The sequence below is a fragment of the Callithrix jacchus genome, chromosome 1 (assembly GCF_049354715.1).
Source record: "Callithrix jacchus isolate 240 chromosome 1, calJac240_pri, whole genome shotgun sequence".
NCBI lineage: Eukaryota > Metazoa > Chordata > Mammalia > Primates > Cebidae > Callithrix > Callithrix jacchus.
In genome coordinates, this window is record NC_133502.1 from 78440535 (window position 1) to 78462677 (window position 22143).

General features: G+C 47.7%; 1 protein-coding gene across 30 annotated transcripts in view; it reads left to right on the forward strand.

The window, feature by feature from the left end:
• AOPEP (aminopeptidase O (putative)) overlaps nucleotides 1-22143 on the forward strand; it is a 449451-nt gene that overhangs the window by 362499 nt on the left and 64809 nt on the right. For 9 of the 30 annotated variants that reach the window (XR_013532561.1, XR_013532566.1, XR_013532592.1 and 6 more), the window contains 3 exons: nucleotides 14211-14297; nucleotides 16158-16302; nucleotides 19718-20198. Coding sequence is in view for 16 of the 30 variants with exons in the window: in XM_078365839.1 (XP_078221965.1) it covers nucleotides 14211-14297; nucleotides 16158-16298 (228 nt within the window). In the remaining 14 variants the exon portion in view is untranslated. Of the gene's footprint in view, nucleotides 1-14210; nucleotides 14298-14757; nucleotides 17444-18611; nucleotides 19227-19717; nucleotides 20199-22143 lie in introns of those variants that run through there. The other 21 variants (XR_013532571.1, XM_078365827.1, XM_078365876.1 and 18 more) reach the window with 13 other exon arrangements.

The following is a 22143-nucleotide window of genomic DNA, read 5'->3' on the forward strand; positions in this document are numbered from 1 at the left end:
ACTTCCCTGTGGAAAGCCTGCAACAGCATTTCCCCTGTTATACTGTAATAAGGGATTTTTTAAAAACCTGATGTAAAATCACAAATAACTTTCTTTTTTAGATTAATAATTTTGTGTTGTTCCTGCAGCTCGAGATTGTGTTTTGTTTACTGTTAATTTATGGCAAATGAAAGTAAAGAGAAAAGTGAGCCATGGAGGGCATAATCTGGCTAATTTTTCTTAAATGGTCAGTTTTGCATTTATCTATTAAAGAGAGAGAGGTCATTTAATAGGTGGCTTTTAGCTACAGGTTCAGCCAGACTTTATTAGAAGAGTCACTGGTGGCAGTGTGTCCCTGCTGTCCGCTGCTTGCGCAGGGTTCAGCCATGGGCCCACCATTATAGACTCAAAGATGTGAGGGCCTCTGCACTTGCTCCATGGGTTGCTCTCCAGTCTGTATAGATTTCCTCAGAAAGATGGAGATGGAGATTTACACATTTTGTGGAGTCTAAATAGCAGTGCCCTGATGCTGTTCTTCTGATATAGCCAGTAAACCAGCAGCATCTTATATTCATTTTATGTCCAAATGTTTCTCAAGTCAAATCAATGCATTGGCTTTAATTGGTACTTCTGGATTCTTTACAGCTCAGTCAGTAGTTTACTTACTTTTGTATTAGATTTCTGTTCAGAAATCCACACCAAAAACCATACAGTTTTCTTTGAGTACTGCTGTCTCTTTTTATAATTATAAACTGAGCCGTATTCAAATTTAAAGTATACCTTAAATGCTCCAAAATAGAAGGCTCACTTTGCCACACTCTCAACATAGCTTTCCAGGTGACTTTTCTTCCTTCTGGTGCCTTTCCTATACACCATCTTTGCCCTCTAGAACTGTGGCGCACCAGGATGTGAGAAGTAGATGTGCCTGGTCTTCAGGCTGTGAAACCCTCACAGCACAGACAGGATGTGTGAGCCCTACCTCTTGTGTTTGGGCCACTCCCACGGAATCAGCTTGCTGAAGCATGTTCCCAGGCTTGCTCTGCATGTAAATGGTGAAATTTTGTGTGGATGGCAGGGTATGAAATTTAAAACATGAACACAGAAGAGATCAGCTAAACGTTGTGGGGTGGCACTAAAAATGACCGTTAGGCTGTCCAGTCTGCATATTTGCTGCAACCTTGAACCACATGAAACTGTATTCTGTAGACCACCTGCTTTTGCCCATCTGTGGGTGAAAGCGATGCCCAGGCTGGGCACAGGAAGTTCCCAGGCATTGAGGGAGCCAGCAGCCTCCAGGAGCCCAAAGCTGAGTTTCCCCCACGGCCTCAGCTCTCAGGACACCAGGTATCTTTTCTCAAGAGTAGACTGTGTAGAATAGTAGTATCCTTTGCCAAAACAGCCTTTTTCCACTTGGCTCTTGGGGTGAGGGGTAGTTCTTAATAATGTTTTTGAGCTGTAATCCACATACCATGCAGTTCACCCATTTTAAAGTATGCAGTTCAATAGTTTTTAATATATTTGCAGAGTTGTACAGCCATCACCACAATTAATTGTAGAACATTTTATCATCCCCAAAAGAAACCCAGTACCCTTTGGCTGTCATCTCTAGCTCCCCAGTTTTTAGGCAAGCACTAATTCTTATGTCTCTGTAGGTTTGCCTATTCTGGGCTTTCACGTAAATGGAATTATATGTAATATTTGGTCTTTTGTGACTGGCTTCTTTTGACTTAGCATAATGTTTTTGAGTATGATCCTTATTCGTAGCATATATCATTACTTCATTCCTTTTTATTGCCAAATATTTTTAGTTATATGGATGGACTGCATTTGTTTATTCATGCATCAGCTGATGGACATTTAGGGTGTTCCACTTTTAACTGTTGTGAATAATGCTGCTGTGAACATGTGTGTAAGTTTTTGTGTGGACATATGCTTTTACTTCTCTTAGATATATTCCTAGGAGAATCACTGGGTTATGTGGTAAGCCTTGTTTAACCTTTTGAAGAACTGCCAGTGTGTTTTCTACAGTGGCTAAACCGTCTTGCATTTTCTCTAGCAGTGAATGTGGGTTCCAGAACATTGTTCATCTTTTTTATTTTAGCCATCCTTTTGGATGTGACTTCATACCCCATTGTTGTTGTCATTGCTCTTTTTCCCCTAGTGACTAATGGTGTTGAGAATCTTTTCATGTACATATTGGCCATTTACACGTCTTCTTTGGAGAAAGGTCTAGTAAGAACTTTTGCCCATTTTTAAATTGGTTTGTCAGCTGGGCGTGGTGGCTGACACCTGTAATCCTAGCACTTTGGGTGGCTGAGGTGAGTGGATCACAAGGTCTGGCATTCAAGACCAGCCTGGACAACATAGTGAAGCCCCATCTCTAGTAAAAATACAAAAATCAGCCGGGTGTGATGGCGGGTGCCTGTAATCCCAGCTACTTGGGAGGCAGAGGCAGGAGAATCGCTTGAACTCGGTAAGCGGAGGTTACGGTGAGCCAAGATCATGCCATTGCACAACAGCCTGGGCAATGAGTGAAACTCTGTCTCAAAAAAAAAATTAATGAAGTCCAGTGTATCTCTTTTCTTTTGTTGAAAATCATTGCCAAGGTCATGAAAATGTTTGCCTGTGTCTTCCCTAAAAGTTGTATAGGTTTGGTTCTTTAGTCTGTGGGGTTTACTTTTAAAAGCCTGTTTCTCTAGCTCTTGAAGAGTGTGGGGTATAAGAAGAAATAGCCACTGAGAAGAGAAGGTGAAGGAAGGCTGAGTTTCTTTCGTGGAATAGCACGTGGTATGGCTAGAAATTGTCGGGGCTCCGGATGCCCCTTTTGAGTGGCAGGTTTCTTTTCCTTTTTAGGCCTCAGCGTGCATGGCTCTTCTTAGGGAGCTTTCTGTGACCATGCTCCTGCCGCAGCCTTGCCACTCTCTAGGCCTCATGCACCCTTTCATGGCATTTGTCACCAACATGAGTCTGCACTTGCTGATTTAGTGGATTTTTTTTTTAAACTTTGTACTGAACTGTAAGCTCCTAGAGGGCAAGGTTTTGTCTATTTTATTCACCATTTTTTCCTCAATGCCCAGTCAACTGACTTGTTGGAAAATGATGTTCCCTGGATCTCATGTCTGACACAGCAAGGTGATGGGAGAGAGTCAGGCATTCTGCAAACTTGGGGAGGCCCTCCAGGCTGAATTCACCTCTGAGGAAAGCAAGGGAAGGGGAACAGGTATCCCCAGAGCTTATCAGAGGAGGTAACCATGGTCACTGTTTCTGCCAGCAGGAAAAGTCCCTGCTGGCATGAAGTTACATGTCAAAAGCTGTGAGTTACATGTCAACAAAATGAAGAAAGAAGGTAGAATGTATTATTTTCTTTCTTTTTTTTTTTTTTTTGAGACAGTCTTGCTCTGTCCCGCAGGCTGAAGTGCAATGGCACAGTCTTGGCTCACTGTAACCTCCGCCTCCTGGGTTCAGGTGATTCTCCTTCAGCCTCCCGAGGAGCTGGGACTACAGGCGCTTGCAACCACACCCCTCTGCTGTCTCTTTTTATTTTTGTATTTTTAGTAGAGACGTGGTTTCACCATGTTAGCTAGGATGGTCTCGATCTCCTGACCTTGTAATTCGCCCACTTGGCCTCTCAAAGTTCTAGGATTACAGGCATAAGCCACATGCCCTTCCTATTTTCTAATTTCAGAATTACATATTGAGACAGATAGCCATTCAGTGAGCAGTCTCGGTATGGAAGGAAGCCAAACTGTGCCATATTTCAAGGTGGACCCCACGTAGGCTCCCTCGTTTTACTTTTTGGAGCCTTTAATAGCGTCAGTGTCATTAAATAAAAGCCTGTTTGGAGGAAAATAAGCATTCCAAATTTTCAAAAGTAGTTAAGATTTGCCCTAGACCACACAAGTGAGTGAGGTTGACTCTTTTATCATACTTGACGTTGTATTTGACATATAATATTTGATGTTTGTCGTCACCCTCACCACAATCATCACGTGCATGTCAAGTGTGATGGCCCTGGTAGCAGTTGCGACGTTCCCATTTTGCACATTGTTGCCGCTTTAGCTCTAACCAGTTAAGGTCTAGTAGACAAGAGTTGTGGGGGGCCGGGCGCGGTGGCTCAAGCCTGTAATCCCAGCACTTTGGGAGGCGGAGGCGGGTGGATCACCAGGTCAAGATATCGAGACCATCCTGGTCAACATGGTGAAACCCCGTCACTACTAAAGATACAAAAAAAATTAGCTGGGCATGGTGGTGCGTGCCTGTAATTCCAGCTACTTGGGAGGCTGAGGCAGGAGAATTGCCTGAACCCAGGAGACGGAGGTTGCGGTGAGCCGAGATCGCGCCATTGCACTCCAGCCTGGGTAACAAGAGTGAAACTCCGTCTCAAAAAAATAAAAGAGTTGCAGGGACTGACTCCAACAAGGGTGGTAAGAACCTTGTATGCTTCATATGTCCTCTTAACCCGATGCCTAAGAATTTAACCTGGCTTTGCAGCAGCAAATAAACTTTTAATTTCCTTTGGTTTAAAAAATAACATTCAGATTGCAGCCTTTCAGAAATGAGGAGAAATGGTGAGAGAGAAAAGAACTGAGAGAATGAAAATACAAATGTTGAGAGCCCTGATGTGATCCCCACACAGTGAAAGGTTCTTTTCCTCTTTTCATGAGACTGAACAGGTAGACGGCCTCCACTGTTCCAGAAGCCCCCAGGGGCAGTTACCCACTGGAATGCTGTCTGCCCTGTGGCTGCTCTGCAGAGGCTCCCCTTACCAGCTGTCAGCCCACTATAAAGCCAAGTTAAATCTAATTTAAGGACACACATTGACAAAGCAGGTTTGTTTATTGCAGGGTAGACTTACTAACTTAGAAAAGCCATGAGCCCTGGTCTTTCTGTTTACAGAAATAAAATGGAACTCTAAATGAGGTTTAATGGGCTTCCCAGATCATATTCCCTGGACAAGTTTTTTTTTTCTTCTTCAACAATAAATTTGAAAATCAAAAGGACTGAAAAGAAAGGGGAGTGCTTCCTGTTATAAATAGGACTGGTGGCATTCTTCAGAGCATTTTATAGCCTCTAACTGAGCATTATAATTTTAGAGTAGCTGAAAAGCATTCCAAGTTTTCAAAAGTGGTACATTCACTTGGAAGCATCTATCAAGTACTATGTACTAGGCATCATGATAGGCCCGAAGATGGCCCAGAGGCCCATGCTCTCCCCAGACTTGCATGATACTATAAATAAATACATCAGACCAACATAGAAGGATACAGCAGTGCATAGAGCAGTTGGGAGCTAGAAAGGCTGCAAAGCCCAACTCTGAGAGTGGCCCATGGGGGCACATTGGGAGTTGAACTCTGGGATGCCAAGGTGAGCTAGGGGATGTGGACATATCAGATCACTTAAGTGAACATGGGTCTGCTAGATGAGCTGTGGCCACAGCAATGCCATCTAGTGTCACAACAGATTCCCTTGTCCCCTCTTTCTGCTGGCCAAAGCACAGCTTTCTTGTTAAAAGGCTAAAGAAGTCATCAGAAGACTGGAAGACGGTGGAGGTGTAGTACAGTGACAGAAGGGCACTGTGCTAGTAAATGCAACAGTGGCAAGTAGAGAGAAGGAAAGCCCCAAATCATACACAGGTCAAGTCTCCCTTATCTCTAAGATGCTTGAGACCAGAAGTGTTTCAGATTTCAGATTTTTTTTTCCAGTTATTAGGATATTTGGATTATACATGACTGGTTGCTTCTTAAATCTGAAAATCTATAACTCTGAAATGCTTCAAAATCCCAAACTTTTTGAGTGCTGACATGACCCCCCTCACCGCCCACCCCCAGAAAAAAAAAAAAGCTCACTGGAGCATTTCAGATTTTGGATTTTTGAGTTTGGGATACTGAACACATATCTGTATTGATTGCTGCTGTTGGAAAGACCAAAAGTGAATTTGACATGAATTGCTAGAATTTCGTGTATATTGCGTTCCGTATTTGTATATAGTCATCTTCTTATAATTTTTAACTGTTTAAAAATAAAACAACGAAAGCAGCTACCAAAAGGAGCCATCGCACTTTTCTAAGCATGGTGACGAGCGTGCACCAAACTGAACCCTTGGCTCCAGGATTGCTGTGGAAGAGGCAGTGAGATCATTCCTGTCTTTGGTCTTGATGGCCTTTGATGGTAGCACCGCACCTCTTGGAACCAAGTTGGGTGTCCTAGCTGAGTTCTTAGAGCATCTGCTCTGTCTTGTGCCTGTAGCCATAGCCATGTCTGCTCAGGCCCTTGTGGATGATGCTTATTTTTCAGGCACAGTAATTCTTCTGTAAGACACTGGTTTCCAGACTGTATCTCCAGTATTGGGGTACTCTAAAGATGCAGTACCCCTTTTTAATGAGTCTGATTCAGGATGAGTGCCTGAGCATATTTCCTTGTACAGAGGAATTTGACCTGCAGAGGGAGGAATAAGGCCCAGGGTGTCAGGACCAGCATAAAGCAGCATCCCAGATTTTCTCATGGGTTGGTGCTAACGCTGGCCCAGACCTACTAATGGGGCCGTTGCTCACCTTTTGCCCCATCTCTGTGTTCAGTGACACCATATTGGTGGATGCTTGGGGGCAAACAGTAGTATATCACTGTGTATACTGTGCACTGGGAGCCATACCTTGGGCACCCATTCTAGAGCGAGGATTCTCTGCTCTCATGCCACGAGCCTCAGACTCGGCCCAGGCACTTCCTCATCCTTGTGGTTCCTACCTCCTACCTTGTGCTGACCCCAGCCTGAGCTTGTTCGGTTCGCTGCCTATTTTTGTAAATTACATTTTATCCAACGACAGCCATGCCATGCCCATGTATTTACATGTTGTCTAAGGCTGCTTTGACCAAAAAGCCAAAAATACTCAACATCTGGCTCTTAAAAGAAAAAAATTGCCAGCTTCTCTTCTAGAGTTTGCTAGGATTCTGGTTCTGGACACATTAAGGTATCTTGGGTTAAAAAGAGATTAGGGGCCAGGTGCAGTGGCTCACGCCTGTAATCCCAGCTCTTTGGGAGACTGACGTGGGGGATCACTTGAGCCCAGGTTTAGAAGCTGCAGTGTACTATGATCATGCCACTGTACTCCAGCCTGGGTGACAGAATAAGACTCTGTCTCAAAAAAAAAAAAAAATTTAAAAAGATTAGAATGGTTCAAGTTGCGAGGAAGCTTCAGCAACTTTTCTGTTTCTAGGAAAAAAGCAATCAAATAAGGGGAAGCCTTCTTCACCATATCCTAGTTAAAATTACTGGTTATATCATTAGAATGCTCATTGTTATGGGACCTGTGTTCCAAATCCAACATGTGGTTTATAAATGGCCTTCCTAGGCATATGCCATTTTTTTTTTTTGAGACGGAGTTTCACTCTTGTTACCCAGGCTGGAGTGCAATGGTGTGATCTCGGCTCACCGCAACCTCCGTCTCCTGGGTTCAGGCAATTCTCCTGCCTCAGCCTCCCGAGTAGCTGGGATTACAGGCACGCGCCACCATGCCCAGCTAATTTTTTTTGTATCTTTAGTAGTGACGGGGTTTCACCATGTTGACCAGGATGGTCTCGATATCTTGACCTGGTGATCCACCCGCCTCCGCCTCCCAAAGTGCTGGGATTACAGGCTTGAGCCACCGCGCCCGGCCCATATGCCATTTTTGTAGCATTGCAAGAGATCAGAATAGCAGGCTTCCCTCTGCACTGTGTTTCTTACATAGCTCCATGGAACCTGTCAGGTAGTGTGTGATATGTTTCCTGCAAAGGCAGAAGTGGAGTCTGGCTGAGGCTGGGGTAAGGCTGAGGGAGCTATCTTTACAAATGAGTGTATTTCCCAGGAGATGGCATGAAAAGTTTCAGCTCTCCCCAGGCCCTTACTACTCCCAAGGCTCCCCTTCTCCCTGTGCTCTCTTGCTGCAAGCCTCAGACCCGGCCCAGGCTCTTCCTTAGCCTTGTGGTTCCTACCTCCTGCCTGGGAGTAGGAGGCTCTGCCAGCCCAGCCTCTGTTCATTGTCCTTCCGACATGTCGATGCTCTGCTAACCCCCTTCTGGGGAGCTGGAGCTGGAGTGAGGCATAGTTAGAGCAGCTTGCCTGAACCGACAAGGGTCCAGCCTGGAGCACTGGGCTCTGGAAGCCGAGCTTGTATATAGGTTTTCACGCTGTGGGGGGAGTCATACAATCAATCTAGTAGGTCACCAACCAACATTTTAAAAAAGAAAAGAAGAGGCTAGGCACAGTAGCTCACGCCTGTAATCCCAGCACTTTGGGAGCCCGAGGTAGGTGGATCATTTGGGTCAGGAGTTCGAGACTAGCCTGGCCAACATGGTGAAACTCTGTCTCTACTAAAAATAAGCTGGGTGAGTGGTGGCGCATACCTGTAATCCCAACTACTCAGGAGGCTGAGGCAGGAAAATCACTTGAACCTGGGAGGCAGATGCTGCAGTGAGCTGAGATCGTGCCACTGCACTCTGGCTTGGGTGACCCAGTGAGATTCGGTCTCAAAAAACAAAAGAAAAAAATATTAGACTGTATTGCATGTAGTGAGGGAAAGCATTGGAAAATAGCACTTTGGTTTCAGTGTGTGTATGTTATGTTCTACATATACACATTTGGGGATATGTATGCATACATAAATATGCATCCGTGTTTGTACTGACCATCACTCTGCCCCACACCATATCCCAATGCCTGTCATGCAGTTGGCGGCCATGAATGTGCTTGGGAATCAGTGAGCCGCCATCCTCATAGCCTGCACTTGTGTGTGTGCTTCCCGCCATGTGCCTTTTGGATACCCAGACTGCATGTTTGCTCAGGTCTCCCAGATGACTTAGGCCTGTACCACGGACAAACCCTTTCCCTTCTGTGGCAATCTCTCAGTGAGACAGGGTCCACCATCCTGGAACCATTATTTAGGTTCCTTGAGGATTTTAATTCTCTACCATCACACATGGGCCTGATGCAGATTGGCTTCCACACACCTGCCTTTCATTCTTTCCACCCCAGATTCCAAGACCCTCCCACCTACACCCAGACTCAAAGAACCAGTCAGGTGGAGCACTCCTAGGAGAATGTGGAAATCTTTGCTGTCATTCCATGTGTTTATGGAGGCTTTGGAAACTGGAAAATGCTGGAATCTCTTTCCAACAGTATAAATAGCACCTCTGTGTTAAACCGCACCTGTACACCAAGTGAGGGCAGCATTCTCATTATTTTTTTCTGTTTAGTGTCCCATAAGCAGAAAACTTTGAAAAGCAAATTTTCAAGGTAATTTTTATTGGACCAAAGTATTCTAGGGTACACACCTGTGTATTGTGCAAGGGTCAGTTTCACTGTGATGACATAGAAAGGATCCAGAGACCCAGATGCCTTTTCTTCTTATGAGAGCTGTGCCAGTTTATTCCATGTGGGAGCTCTCGCCTGCTTCCGGCAGGTCAGGAGGCCAGCCTGGCCTGGGCTGTGTCTGCTCTTCCCTCCAAGGCCACTTGCTTGTCTGTCACCCAGAGTCAGCACCAGCAGTTTCAGAGGGAAGAGATGAGCACCTCCTTGGTAGGGAAGGCGTCAAGTGCTTGAGAGGCTGGCATGAGGCGGCTGGCACCAGGGTAGAGGTGCAGATGCTTCAGGTGTCCAGGACCCTGTGCTCACTGCCATGGACAGCTCTGGTCTCACTTCTCAGTGTCCTGTCCCTGTTTCCCTTCTGCTGTCTTGTTCTTTCTCTACTTACCCACTCTCCTTCCCCCCCACACCTACTTGATCGTTTTTCTTCCTTGCCCCTTCGATCAGGGTCTGGGGTCTGGGTCTGTTTAGGTCTGAAATAGGTGCTGACTCTAGGCTCTCAGGTGATTCCTGGCATGCATTTGGGGTGACCTGATGAATTTTAATCATAGTTTTAAAGATGATTAAATTTTCAACTTATTGAAACTTGAATACAATAAAATGTGGCTATTCAAAGTGTACCATTTGATTACTTTCAGCATATGTAGCCATGAAACATTAAACATAAATGAAGAGAACTGAGAAGCCGTAGGGAGAAATCTCTTTCTGCACTAATGGGAATCATGAGTCAAGATACTCTATTAAATATCTATGTAATTGTATTAAGTAAATACATATTTTTATTGGGGTACAGATTAATGCCATCCATGAAGTCATTTTTGTTAGGAAGAAAAGGAAAAATACATTGTGTGTGCGTGAAACACACTGGCACAGTGGGCAGAGGGATGAGAGGAAGGCCTTACAGTATTTTGTATATTAATCTAGAAACAATTCTAAAAAGCTAAGAAAAAATGGACTTCTTTTGGGTGTGATTCGTTTGCTGATTAGTCTCCATTTGTTTGGGTCTAAAATGAAATAGTTACATTTTTCTCCCATCCCTATTCCCAGCTGGGCTTTGTCCAGTTTCCCAGGGAGCTAAGCCCTTATCATAATTTCAGGTTTAAACTTCTGATCTCCTGCCCAGGTGTAGGCTTGTGGGGGTAGCCTGTGGCTGGGGAGGATCTCATCTGGTTCTTCTGCGTTCTTCCAGGCATGGGGAGGAGAGGGGAAGGGGACACTGTCTCTTAGTAAGTCCCTCTGAGTGTCACAGCTGCTCCCCTTTGGACAGCCCCAGCCCCTCATGTCCTTTCTGGCAAGCAGCCACAGCTGGCTCTCCCCAGGAGCCTGGGTTATGTGTTCCTCCAGCCAAGGGGAATAGGAAGGGCCTGACGACATCTCCTTTCCCAGGTGTGGGACGGCACAGGGCTGTGGCTCTGGGGACGACATCTCCTTTCCTAGGCGCGGGACAGCACAGGGCTGTGGCTCTGGGGGAGCCTGGGCCAGCCTCTAGCACTCCCCTGGCTCCCAAGCAGGGCAGGAACAGAGAGACAGCCAGGGAGTGTGGCTTTCACCTCTGAAAAGCAAACTCCTACCTAACTGTGCAGAGAGGACAACTCCACAGGGAGGCTGGTCTCCCCACCAGGTGCTGTGGGGAGGCTTGGGACCAGAAGAGATGGTGAGGAGTGCCCGCTGGTGCCAGGCACTGTCTCGGGGCATGTGGTGTCCCTGTTGTTTAATTTTATTCTGACTAAGTTACAAAAAGACACATCGTCCACTCTTGTTAATGAAGAAATAAGAGTAGACCTCTAGACTGGACATGCTGTGGAACCTCTCTCTCTTTGTGGCCCCAGCTCCCTGGCCCATAGGGCTTTCATGCCTTATCAGTTGCAGAGGAACTTGATGGAGGAGGGCGGAGCATCTTTCATGACCATGAAGCCCCTTGGTGGTCTGGAGATGGATATTCTGTCAGGGGTCCCTCAGAAATGCTGCTGGGTTTCAGTGAGACTGAAGCCATCCCAACTCCTATGGTGATGAATGCTGTGTGAATTGTGTGTGGGTCCTTGAGTTTGGGGGATAAAAATAAGGATTTTTTTTTGTTTCTCAAAGGAAAGAAGAGAAGTGAAGACTGTAGCGCGCAGGAACTATCTGGCCTCCCACAGCATTTCTGTGTTGTCTTCTCAGCATCCTGTCGCTGAAATATTGACATACACTTAGCTCTTTATAATGAAAAGACTTGTTTTTATCTTCTCTTCGTGGGGTGGGAAAGGGAGTGGGGGTGGGAGATTAGGCTTCGTTTGTCCTTCCTGGATGCCATGATAGCCTCCAGGGGTCAGAAGCCTGGGTCTCTTACTAATCTTGACAATAAACTATTTCTAACTGTAAGAAAAGTGGAAATACTGACTTCAGATTTGCAGTGAAAGAGCCTCTTTCACCCGCCATCTCCTGGACCTGCACCAGCTATGGCCTGCTGCTGCCTCCTGTACCCCCCGAGGGCCTTGTTCTACTGGGAAATAAACCCGTTTATGCTTTGTTGTTTGTGTGTGTAAATAAGATGAAGGAAAGCACAGACAGAAAAGGAGAGGCGAAACCCTCCATTCTCAAATCTAAATTATATAATGTCCTCCAAGTTTTAGAATGACAGTAGTCATTGCCGAAAGTGAGGTGTGGTGAGATTAGAGAAGCACTGTTTGATAGAACACTTAAAGAACACAGAAGCAGGCCCATCTCACTACAGGATCCCTACAAACTGGTATAAGTAAGGTTTCTCTTGTGCAGTTAAGAAAGTGAGGCTCTTTCCCTGAGTCCCAGAGCAGTGGCAGAGCAGCAGGTCCCTATCCCCAGCTGTCCCTCCCATCCATATGTGGGCCATCCTGCCAGGCCACACCAGCTCGCCTGGCCTTTCCGCCTCAGGAAACTGGCACCCATCTTCACAAAGCTTACAGCAGAAGATACCTCTGTTTGTGTGTGGACCTGGCAAATGGCACATTTAGGTGGCTGTGAGTTGGAAGAGAGATGAGAGATGGAGGCATCCAAGGAGTAGTTTGGGTTCTCCACAGCTGGATGCACAGTTTCTTCTAGCAGCTTCCTCTGGCATGTGATGGTGAGCGGGCTTCTTTGAGCTGGTCACTTGTTCTCTCTGTTGGGGAGGTTTTGTAGGGCTGCTCGTCTTTACATGATCTGTTGTTAATTTCTGTTGGCTGTACAGGAAAGCACATTTTGTTGAAGGCAAAGAGATTCTGCAGCCCCAGCCTCCTTCCCTTTCGCTCTGAGGGGAGAGGCCCTTCCCCAGAGGCATGCCACTTCAGGACTTCAAAGGGCCTGGCTACCTGTGAGCCCAGGGCCGCCCAGCAGAATTTTGAGTTAACACTACTCTCAAAGGGCTCTGTGGCCTGGGGGAAGGATTCATTCCAAAAGATTTGTTTCTCCGGGTCACTCTTAACTGTTTGCATGTAAACCTATTTAGAGTAGATTAAAGGAGAAATCAGCTAGGTCTATGGAAAATGATGTCATTTACAGGGGCCCTAGCCAAAATGTTGATGTTGCTTACATTTTATTTTGCTGCAAATATATTACTATAGAGGATCTCCCTCTTTCACAGTAAATAGAAACAAGCCATGACAGAAGGAGGCCAGTCTAAAATGCGCATAATCACTTCCATGTATGCTGATGTTGATCCAGTAATGGAGTATAGAGTGGTCGGCTGCCCGCTTGGTATAACTGAGAGAGCTTTGGTGCAATAGAAAAAGGCAGGGGACTGGGCTCTGAAAAACAAATGGTAGGTGAATCTTCTGGTAGAGAACGTGTCTGCAGCACCAAGAATGCCGCCTGCTCTGGGATGCAGGGAATACCTCAAGCAGGTGCCTCTAGGCCTTGGTGTACAGAGGGCGGTTAGGGCCGGCATCAGACTCTTCCACTGTGTCTGGACAGTCGAAGGGGGTGGGGAGGGGTGGGGGGGTTCCTTCCAAATTCCTGCCGGTAAACCTTTAATAAAGTATATCTTTTAAAAGAATGGCATTCACCTTTAGCTTGTCTGTTCAATACATTGTGCAAAACTGTGCGCATGTGGATACGCACTAGGAACTGCCCTCTTCAGGGTGTCCTGGGCTCACTCCCTCCCCAGACTCTCAGAAGGGGTGCTCTGCCTCTTCCCGGGAATCAGAGAGCAGTCTCTCCACGTCTTACTGTGTTTCTTGTTACAAATCAGCAGCACTGAGCCAAATTACTGCCGCAAGAACTTAAGGAGTGGTGGCTTGAAAGGGAACCTCACTCACAGCACCCTACAGGAAGGAGCACCTGCTGCCTGGTCGGGATGTATGTTGAATTTCCTAGTTATGCTTTGCATTTAGTATCTATCATCTTGCAAAATCGTGTATAAAACAGTAAAACACCCATCAGAACACCTACTTTCCCCTCTGAAGTTGACTGACAGCCTAATTAAGACTGTGGTTTCTTTCTTTAAAAAATAAACTGGCCAGGCACAGTGGCTCACACCTGTAATCCCAGCACTTTGGGAGGCCAAGACAGGCAGATCATGAGGTCAGGAGTTCAAGACCAGCCTGGCCAACATGGTGAAGCCTGACCTCTACAAAAATACAAAAATTAGCTGGGCTTGATGGCAGGCGCCTGTAATCCCAGCTACTCAGGAGGCTGAGGCAGGAGAATCGCTTGAACCTGGGAGGCGGAGGTTGCAGTAAGGCAACATTGTGCTATTGCACTCCAGCCTGGGTGACAAGAGTGAGACTCTGCCTCAAAAAATAAATAATAAACTAAAAGAAAATGTAAAACTAAACATGTCAAGAGTGCCAATCTACTTGAGAGCACAGCTATCTGGAATACACAGGCTGCCTGTCACTGGGCCTGGTGGACTGCGAGGTCTGTCCACTTGTTGCTCACGGGATCTCTCTTGTTCCTCCAGGTTCGTCATCGGTGGTGTGAACTCATTGTTAAGCACAAGTTCACGAAAGCCTACGACAGTGTGGAGAGGTTCCTTCAGGAGGATCAGGTAGGTGTCCTCTTTCAGCGGATGGCGATTCTATAAAGCCTGTCCCCTGCACTTCACACAGGAACCCATGTTCTCAGTATCTCTTTCATAACAAATAATTAATCTGTTCCAGAGATTCTTAAGGACTGGTAGCATCTTACCTAACTCTGGTTCTTCTGAGCTGCTTTTTTCCTCTCTTGGCATCTTTGAAGGATTGAGTTGGGGACCTTCAATGCTGCCTTGTGGCCCACACATCATCCGATGATGCGTGCTCACACTTCGTGGTGTCTCCAGCACCTGCTAGGCCATGCTTGGGCCTTGGTGATGCCGTGGGGTAGATCCCTGATTTCAGTGGCCCTCATTTAAAGTACATGTGCAAGTTAGACTGGAAAAGCCCCAACAGGACAATCTTGGTCTGTACCTACACCTGCAGTGTTGTGCTAGGCGAGTGTCCTTCCTAGCTTTTCTCACTGTTCACCAGGGCCAGCAGTTGCCTTCCTAGGAGCCCATAGGCAGTGTGCCGGCAGGAGCGGATCTCAGGAGACCTTCATCGGCCACCTCTTCATTGCCTTCAAGGCACAGCGGCACTCCTTGAGACTATTTTGGCCACTTCAGGTTTTATAATCTGTAGGAAAAATCTGATGTCCACGGTATGTGTCAGGGTCGCTAGTCAGGTGTGTCCTGTGACACATCATGGCCACCCACACCCATCCCTTACCCCCACCCCCTACCCCTTCTGCCTCTGAACAAGCGGCCTGCAAAGCACTGTGGGTGACAGCATGGAGCTGCGTTCCAGGTGGGGTGGACAGTGGGAGTGAGGCAAACAAAAGGACTTTTGACAGGGTCTCTGCATGGGGGACAGCCAGCCAGTGAGGCCTGAGGCCTCGTTATTCCCACAAAGCAAAGTACATGCTTTGTACCAGAAGAAATGTCACATTTGCACAGCAGAGGAAGAGGCGTCTGGAAAAACATACAGGAGTATAAGAAGGACAGAATTTAGGAGCAACTCTAAGGTCTGTTGTAAAGACCAGAATTCACTGCAGTATATTTAGAATCGTGATCTTTGTCAAATAAGGATCACCGTGTCTGGGCTTTTTTGGGAAAGCACTTTTGAACTCTTAACTGTGAAATTGTGCTCTTGTGCTGTCTTTGAGACCCTTCTTTTAGTTTGCTCCAGCAAAATGTAACTCACGGCGTAACTAAGCCTGGCACGAGAGCAGGCAGATCCAGAGGGGCCCTTGGATCTTCCAGAACGTCCTTGGCTGTTTTAAAAATATAGGAAAAGTGCAGATGTGAGTCTTTGTGGCACTGTTCCCAAGCAGCAGAGCTGGTGTGGACTGTTGTGCAGGGCTGTGGAGGAAAGCACAGGCGGGGTGGGCGGCTCTGCCGGTGTCATGATGCGCCCTTGCTGTGGCTGCTGCGTGTTGTGTCCTTCATTTCCCTGGCAGGGAGTTGCTGGGTGAGCTCAGACCAGCGACTCCTAGGGACATACTTTTCTGGGCAGGAGCCCTGCATTTCTGTAATGCCACACAGGCCTTCCGCGTGGTCATTCTGGGAACTGTCTCTGTCTGTTCAGAGCATTCCTGACATGCCCATCATGATGGGAATGCTCACTCATCGTTCTGTCACCAGTGAAGTCATCAGAATCTCTGGAGAGAACTGGGAGCTGAGGATTCCTTGGGGTTTTGATGAGAACGAGGAGGAGACGGGGATTGCAGACTGCAGCTTCCAGAAGCTCAGTCACCCCATGGCCTCTGTCTTCTCTGGGGTCTTTGCAGTTTCCAGACAAGCAAGTGTGTGTGGAACAAGCGCAGACTCAGCTCATGTGTGCATGGGTGCCCGTGCCTTAGCCTGATGCCCTCTGGCCTCTATGCCCTGCAGGCCATGGGGGTGTACCTCTACGGGGAGCTGATGGTGAGTGAGGACGCCAGACAGCAGCAGCTTGCCCGCAGGTGCTTCGAGCGGACCAAGGAGCAGATGGATAGGTCCTCAGCCCAAGTGGTGGCCGAAATGTTATTTTAACGAGGTGATTCTCTCCCTTTCCTTTCTGTCATTTAGTTCTAACCAGATACTCCTCTTAGGAGCCAACTAAATAAGCCGAATAGTGAGCCAAGACCACCTGCAGCCTCAGTAGTCAGCTCCCTGGCTGGGGGCCTGGAGAGTAGGACGAGTGGGTGCTGGACTGGGATGGGAGCCCAAGGTCCCTGGAGCACCGTGTCTGGGTGGGGTGGTCACCAGGAAGCAGAGGCTACCCACCTGAAGGCACAGCGGCACTCCTTGAGACTATTTTGGCCACTTCAGGTTTTATAATCTGTAGGAAAAAAAATTGTGGGAGAACATCTTGAGTGGGTTTAGAGATGAATGGAAAGCCTGGTGGAAGCGCTGGTCTAGTCCTCAAGGTCACGGCTGACACAGGAGTTTCAGTGGCCATGTGACTCCAGAGCCTAGCTTGTGCAAGTAGTTGTTTTCTTCCAGCCATATGTGAATTGGAGGTACCTTGGGCTGTCCATGCCTGATCATGGGCTGACAGGAGAGCACATAGTACATGCACCACATGTAGCGCACGCAGCACACGTACCACAGGCGGCACATGCACCACACGCAGCACACACACCACACTCCATGACCCTGTGTCTTGAGGGCAGGTCCTACTTTTTGCTTTGTTGTGTTGGAGCAGAATGTCTCCCCTGGTTTATATTTGAGTGAGTCCTAGATCACTTCTTCTGTTAATAGTGCCTGGAATTAACCTGTTAGATTTTACTTCTTAACAGTTAATTGTTAAATATGGGTTTCTGCACTATTAAAGTAACCTAGCAGTAGTACATCTAGTTTTTTTAGGACAACTGTGCAATCATTTTTTTTTCTAACAATCCTTATCATTTCTGTTTTATGCATTTTACTTCAGTGTTTTATGTAATATAATAGGGGATGTCTAATTTTGTATCTTTTCAAAAAAAAAAACCAGATCTCAAGCATTTTTCATGTTACAGCTTTAAATGAATTTTTCATGGATATTGAATATCTGGTGTTGATACACTCTTCATTCATTTTTGGAAATTGAGTTCGCTTCTAATGTTTTATGCTTATGAAAACCATTTCTGTGTAATATGTTTAAGTAGCTTATTTCTATGAAAGAACTTACTAATGAAATAAAAAGTTTTTTCTAAGCATGATCATATTATTCCAGAAGAGTCAGGAACCATGTGTGCCAGGAAAGGGAAATGTGGGTGGGGAGAGGGGGATGAAGTGCTACTGGATGTCTCATAGCGAATCGGCTGCTGCAGACATGACCCGGCTCCCCTCTAGGATGGGCTGGCAGCACAGACTGCGTACTTAGCCCACTGTCAGCCTCATATAGTAATGAGTGTAAACTGTGTTTCTCTTGAGTTGTTATTTCTTGGAGTTCATGTTAAAGTGTGTGAAACTACAAGACCAGCTAGTCCTTTGATCATTCCCTTTGTTCCAGGTTTTCCAGCAGCACCTCAGGGAACACCCCTCACCACTCTTAATGGGGAATTTTTGTCCAGACAAAGGAGTCATCTTGGTCACAAGTCTCCACCTTGCCCACTCCCAGACATCTTCATTCCTGCCCCCACCCCTCCAGATGAATCCAGGGGTCACAAGTGCCCCCCTCCCCCGGTCCCCAGTAGGAACAGTGGCCAGGGCTTCTCTCAGGGCCCTTCTAGCAGGGGGACATTCCCAGCCTGAGAGTCCCCAAAGGCTTCCCAGGGCAGCTAGAAGCCATGCCTGGTGAGAAGGGGTCTTGTCCCCAAGGGTTAGAGGCAGTGAACTAAGCAAGGACAGCTGCTGTAAGCAATTCTGTCACTGCATTTTTCATCAGTTCCAAAGCTGCACTGGGATTTTTATGGTCATCTCTTGAGTCCCTTTGAGTCAAAAAATGACACCTCTAGGATGCCAACTAAATGAAGAACAAACAAACTCCGCCCGTTTGCTAGTGTAGCAGCATGAAGGCAGCAGTGTCGCCGGCGTCCCTCAGCGGAAGCCCAGTGCGTGCAGACGGGGGCATGGGGCATGGCGCTGCTCTCGGGTGCTCTGGCTGCTTGGGTTCCTGGCATGCTGATTTGTGACTTAAGATTAAAATCACATTGCCAGGGATTACCACGCAACCACGACCTTGGCTGCTCCTCCAGAAACCATAGTCACGCGCCGCAGTTTGGAGAACAGGTGCATCTTGTAGCTCTTTGGAAACAAAAGAAGCCACCAGCTGAGGAAGATGCTCACCGGCCCTTTATTTATGCCCAGCGATGACCTCTCTGACAAGGTGCAGAGCTTAGCTGATTGGTGAACAGTGATTGGTTTCCGCTTTGTTCACAGTGGCTAAGTTCTGCACCTGAAGAGAAGGTGAGATGGGGACAGTTAAGTTGGAGCCGCTGGGGCAGAGGCCGTTGCTGACGGGCTGGCCGCTGCTGCACAGTCAGCTTGGGTGCAGAGCACGATCCTGGAGCACGAGAGACCACTTGGCCCCCTGGATGTACTGTCTCCTGCCGGGAATGCAAGCCGTGTACAGAGTCCTTAAGTTTGTCCACAGAAACACACGTCCACTCATCAGACCTCTGTCTGAAAGGTCAAATGTATTTAAAGTTGCGAAAATTATTCTTACAAAAAACTGAAACCAAATGCATCACATAAGTCAAGTGAAACCATGTGGTGGCTCATGGCGTGTGAGTGGGGCAGGGCGGGGCTTTCAGAGGAGCTCCTGATGTTGTTCCAGGCGCGGTGAACTCTCTCTTGTATTGCAGTCCAGGCCTCCGCGACTCCTGCACCAGCGAACAGTGCCCACGGAGCTCCCAGCTGAGGCGCTGCTTCTCCTGGCTGTCGATTGGACCCGCCCTCCGGTGCCTACTGAGCTGATATCAGTTCTCATTTTACACACTGGCTCAGTTCAGCAGGAACAGGAGTCGAGCCCTTGAGCAAAAAGCCTTCGTGTCTGTAAGTGCCCGAGGCTCAGGAGAGCTGGGGCTCCCACTCGTGGCAGACAGGCCCGCATCTGCCGTGGCCCAGCGGCACCACGGTGCTGTCATCTGTATGTGCTACTGTGGCATGGGGGTTTGTAGACTTGGAAAACCCTATGGCCTGAAGGCAGGACACAGTGCCAGTGTGGGGGTGGGGGGCACGTTTGCCCCCAGATGTGAGGGAGGCAGGGCCCCCACAGTGAGCTGAGACTTTTGGAGAGCAGTTACAGTGGGTGCAGGTCGGAATTGGGGACTCCTCATAGCAGCTATTATGTACGTAAAGGCTGAGTACAGGCTGCTGGTGTCACGGCCATGTGTGAGAAGACCAGTGTCACACAGGGCTGTGAGATGGGCCTGGGTCTCCTCCGTCTTGTGACGAAAGTCTTCTCTTGAAAGTGGAGAGCAGAGGCACACAGAGAATTCCTCCCGGTGACTGGGTAATAAATGTTATTGCTGTTTCCTTTTCAGGAAAGATCACAGCGAGATTCTTTCATTTGTCTCCTCCTAGCCTGGGGGACCAGGCTTGCACTGACCCTCGACATCAAAGGAGGGATTATGTGGCTGCGAAAGCCATCAGCCCGCAGCACCGTTCACATCTCGGTGCTTCTCTTTCCCAGAGGCTGGTCCCAGCCGGGCACACACAAAAGGCAGATTCTCATCAACACAGCCTCCCACTCTGGAGCCTGCCTCCCGCCCTAGATCTGAAGTGGAGCTGCTCTGGGATTTTGAGTTCTTCAGCACAGACGATTAAAGATATCTGAGAGACATTGGAGAACCTACTGAACATTTTACATCAGTCTGCTCAGCACATGGGTGGACGTGGACATTTCTATAATTTCAGAAAGTCACACAGCTCCTCTGTACTGAGACCAGTGGGCGCCATTTGATGTAAAACTATGGGATGAGAATCTAAGATACATTATTAATAAATGTAATGGTTTTCTTTGTATTTGTTTGCTTCTGAATTTTATACTGCTTAAAAATAACAAGGAAAAGGTATTCTCCACATTCTAGTTTCCCTACCTCACTAGTTTCTCTGCCATTTTCAAGGTAGTGTTCTCTTAGAAGCCTGAAAGCAAAACAGATTGGGCTGGGTGTGGGCACTTTTACAAAATGGAGAGGCTGGGCATGTTTGGTCACTGTGGGAGTCTGGTGGTGTGATTTTTCTTCCTCCACAGTGCTTAAAGACAAGCTGGGCACCGAGCTTCCTGGGCACCGTCCATGAGGCCAGATGGTTGAAAATGCCTGGAGGAGGCCATAGAAATGGGTGCAGCCAGGGGCCCTGTGCAAGGCTGGGTTGAACCTGAGTGCCCCTGAACACACCCACAGTCTCTTCTGTCTCTAAGGGGTGCCTCGAGTTCTGTCCTATTTGGGGTAAAGTGGGGTTCTACCATGGATCTTCATTAGGAGCTCTGGACTGGAAGGCCTTGGTCTCCAGAACCACCCTCTTGTGCTGGTGACAGATTCTAAAAGGTTCCTAGGATTTGCTCTCTGCTCTCACGTGCCTTTGCATGCAACTGTATGGCTGGCGGTGCCATTGTGGAGGAAGACTCGGAACTTGACTGTTTTATCTGAATAAATACACAATCACTGCTTCCTGTGGAAAGTTAGGATAGATGATGCTTTCTCTGCTTTTTTTTTTTTTTTTTTTTGAGACAGTTTCACTCTTGTCCGCCAGGCCTGGAGTGCAATGGAGCGCTCGCTGCAACCTCCGCCCCCAGGTTTCAAGTGATTCTCTAGCCTCACCCTACCAAGTAGCTGGGACTACAGGCATGTGCCACCACACCCAGCTAATACTGTATTTTTAAAATTTCGACAAGTTTTAACCATGTTGGTCAGGCTGGTCTTGAACTCCTGACCTCAGGTGATCCACCTGCCCTGGCCTCTCAAAATGCTGGGATTATAGGCATAAGCCAGCAGCCTGGCATCTCTCTCTCTCTGCTGAGTGCTTTTGGCTTTCACTGAGGTGAAGCCAGAAAGAACCCTGGGAGCGTTGGCCGCTCTATCCTGCAAGGCTCCCACTCCCACTGTGTGCAGACGCTTGGCACCTGGACCTCTCAAGAGCTGCGGGCGGCTTTACCGGCCCAGTGGTTTGGGGTGACCTTGCTTTTCCAAACAGTGAAAGCCATGCTTTGTCTTCTTTAGAAATCACTAAAGCAAAGCTGAACTGCTGAATAGGTGGGGTTCTGCACAAAGACCGCTAATCCTCTGGCTCCTGTGAGTCACCAAGTCTTGTGGCTTGCTTTGACCACTGGAGATCTAGCCAGTGGGTGACATTAATTTGGTGGACTTCATCAGAACCGGACACTGGTGTTAGGGCTTTGGCTGAGGTCCTGCGAGGAGAGGTGGCCTTTGCTGCCTCCAGGCCTGGAGCGTCCTGCCCATGCTGGGGCTGCCCCTGAAGATGAGGGAGGGAAGGGGGAAGCTGGAGAACAGCTCTGGCTGCTCTGTCCCTGTGGTTCTGCGACTTCCTCATCGGTGTCTTCTACCTGTGCCTCAGCAGACTGGGTTCTGCCAGCTGCTCCTCTGGCATCTCCTAAGAGACCTGAGAGAGCCTCCGGCCAGGACCTGGCAAAGAACCCTCTAGATTCCAGCCTGAGAATGAACCAGGGTCTCAGGATCAGTAGGAGAAAGACGACATGACTGACCAGCACGCTTCCATTTTTAAGTCACATCAGAAACTAGTTCAGATCAACGGGCATGTGATGGGATGAAGGCTAGAAAGCTCACTATCCTCATCAGCCCGGCCATAGGACCTTCAGAGAGCAGGAGTGTCTTCAGGGGAACCTGAGTTCCTGCTGTGGATTTACCTGCCAAGTGGCTGAGTTTGAACGCAGGTTCACAAGGCTCAGTGTTTTCCTCCACACCACAATGCCCTCCCGCCCCTGTGGGCC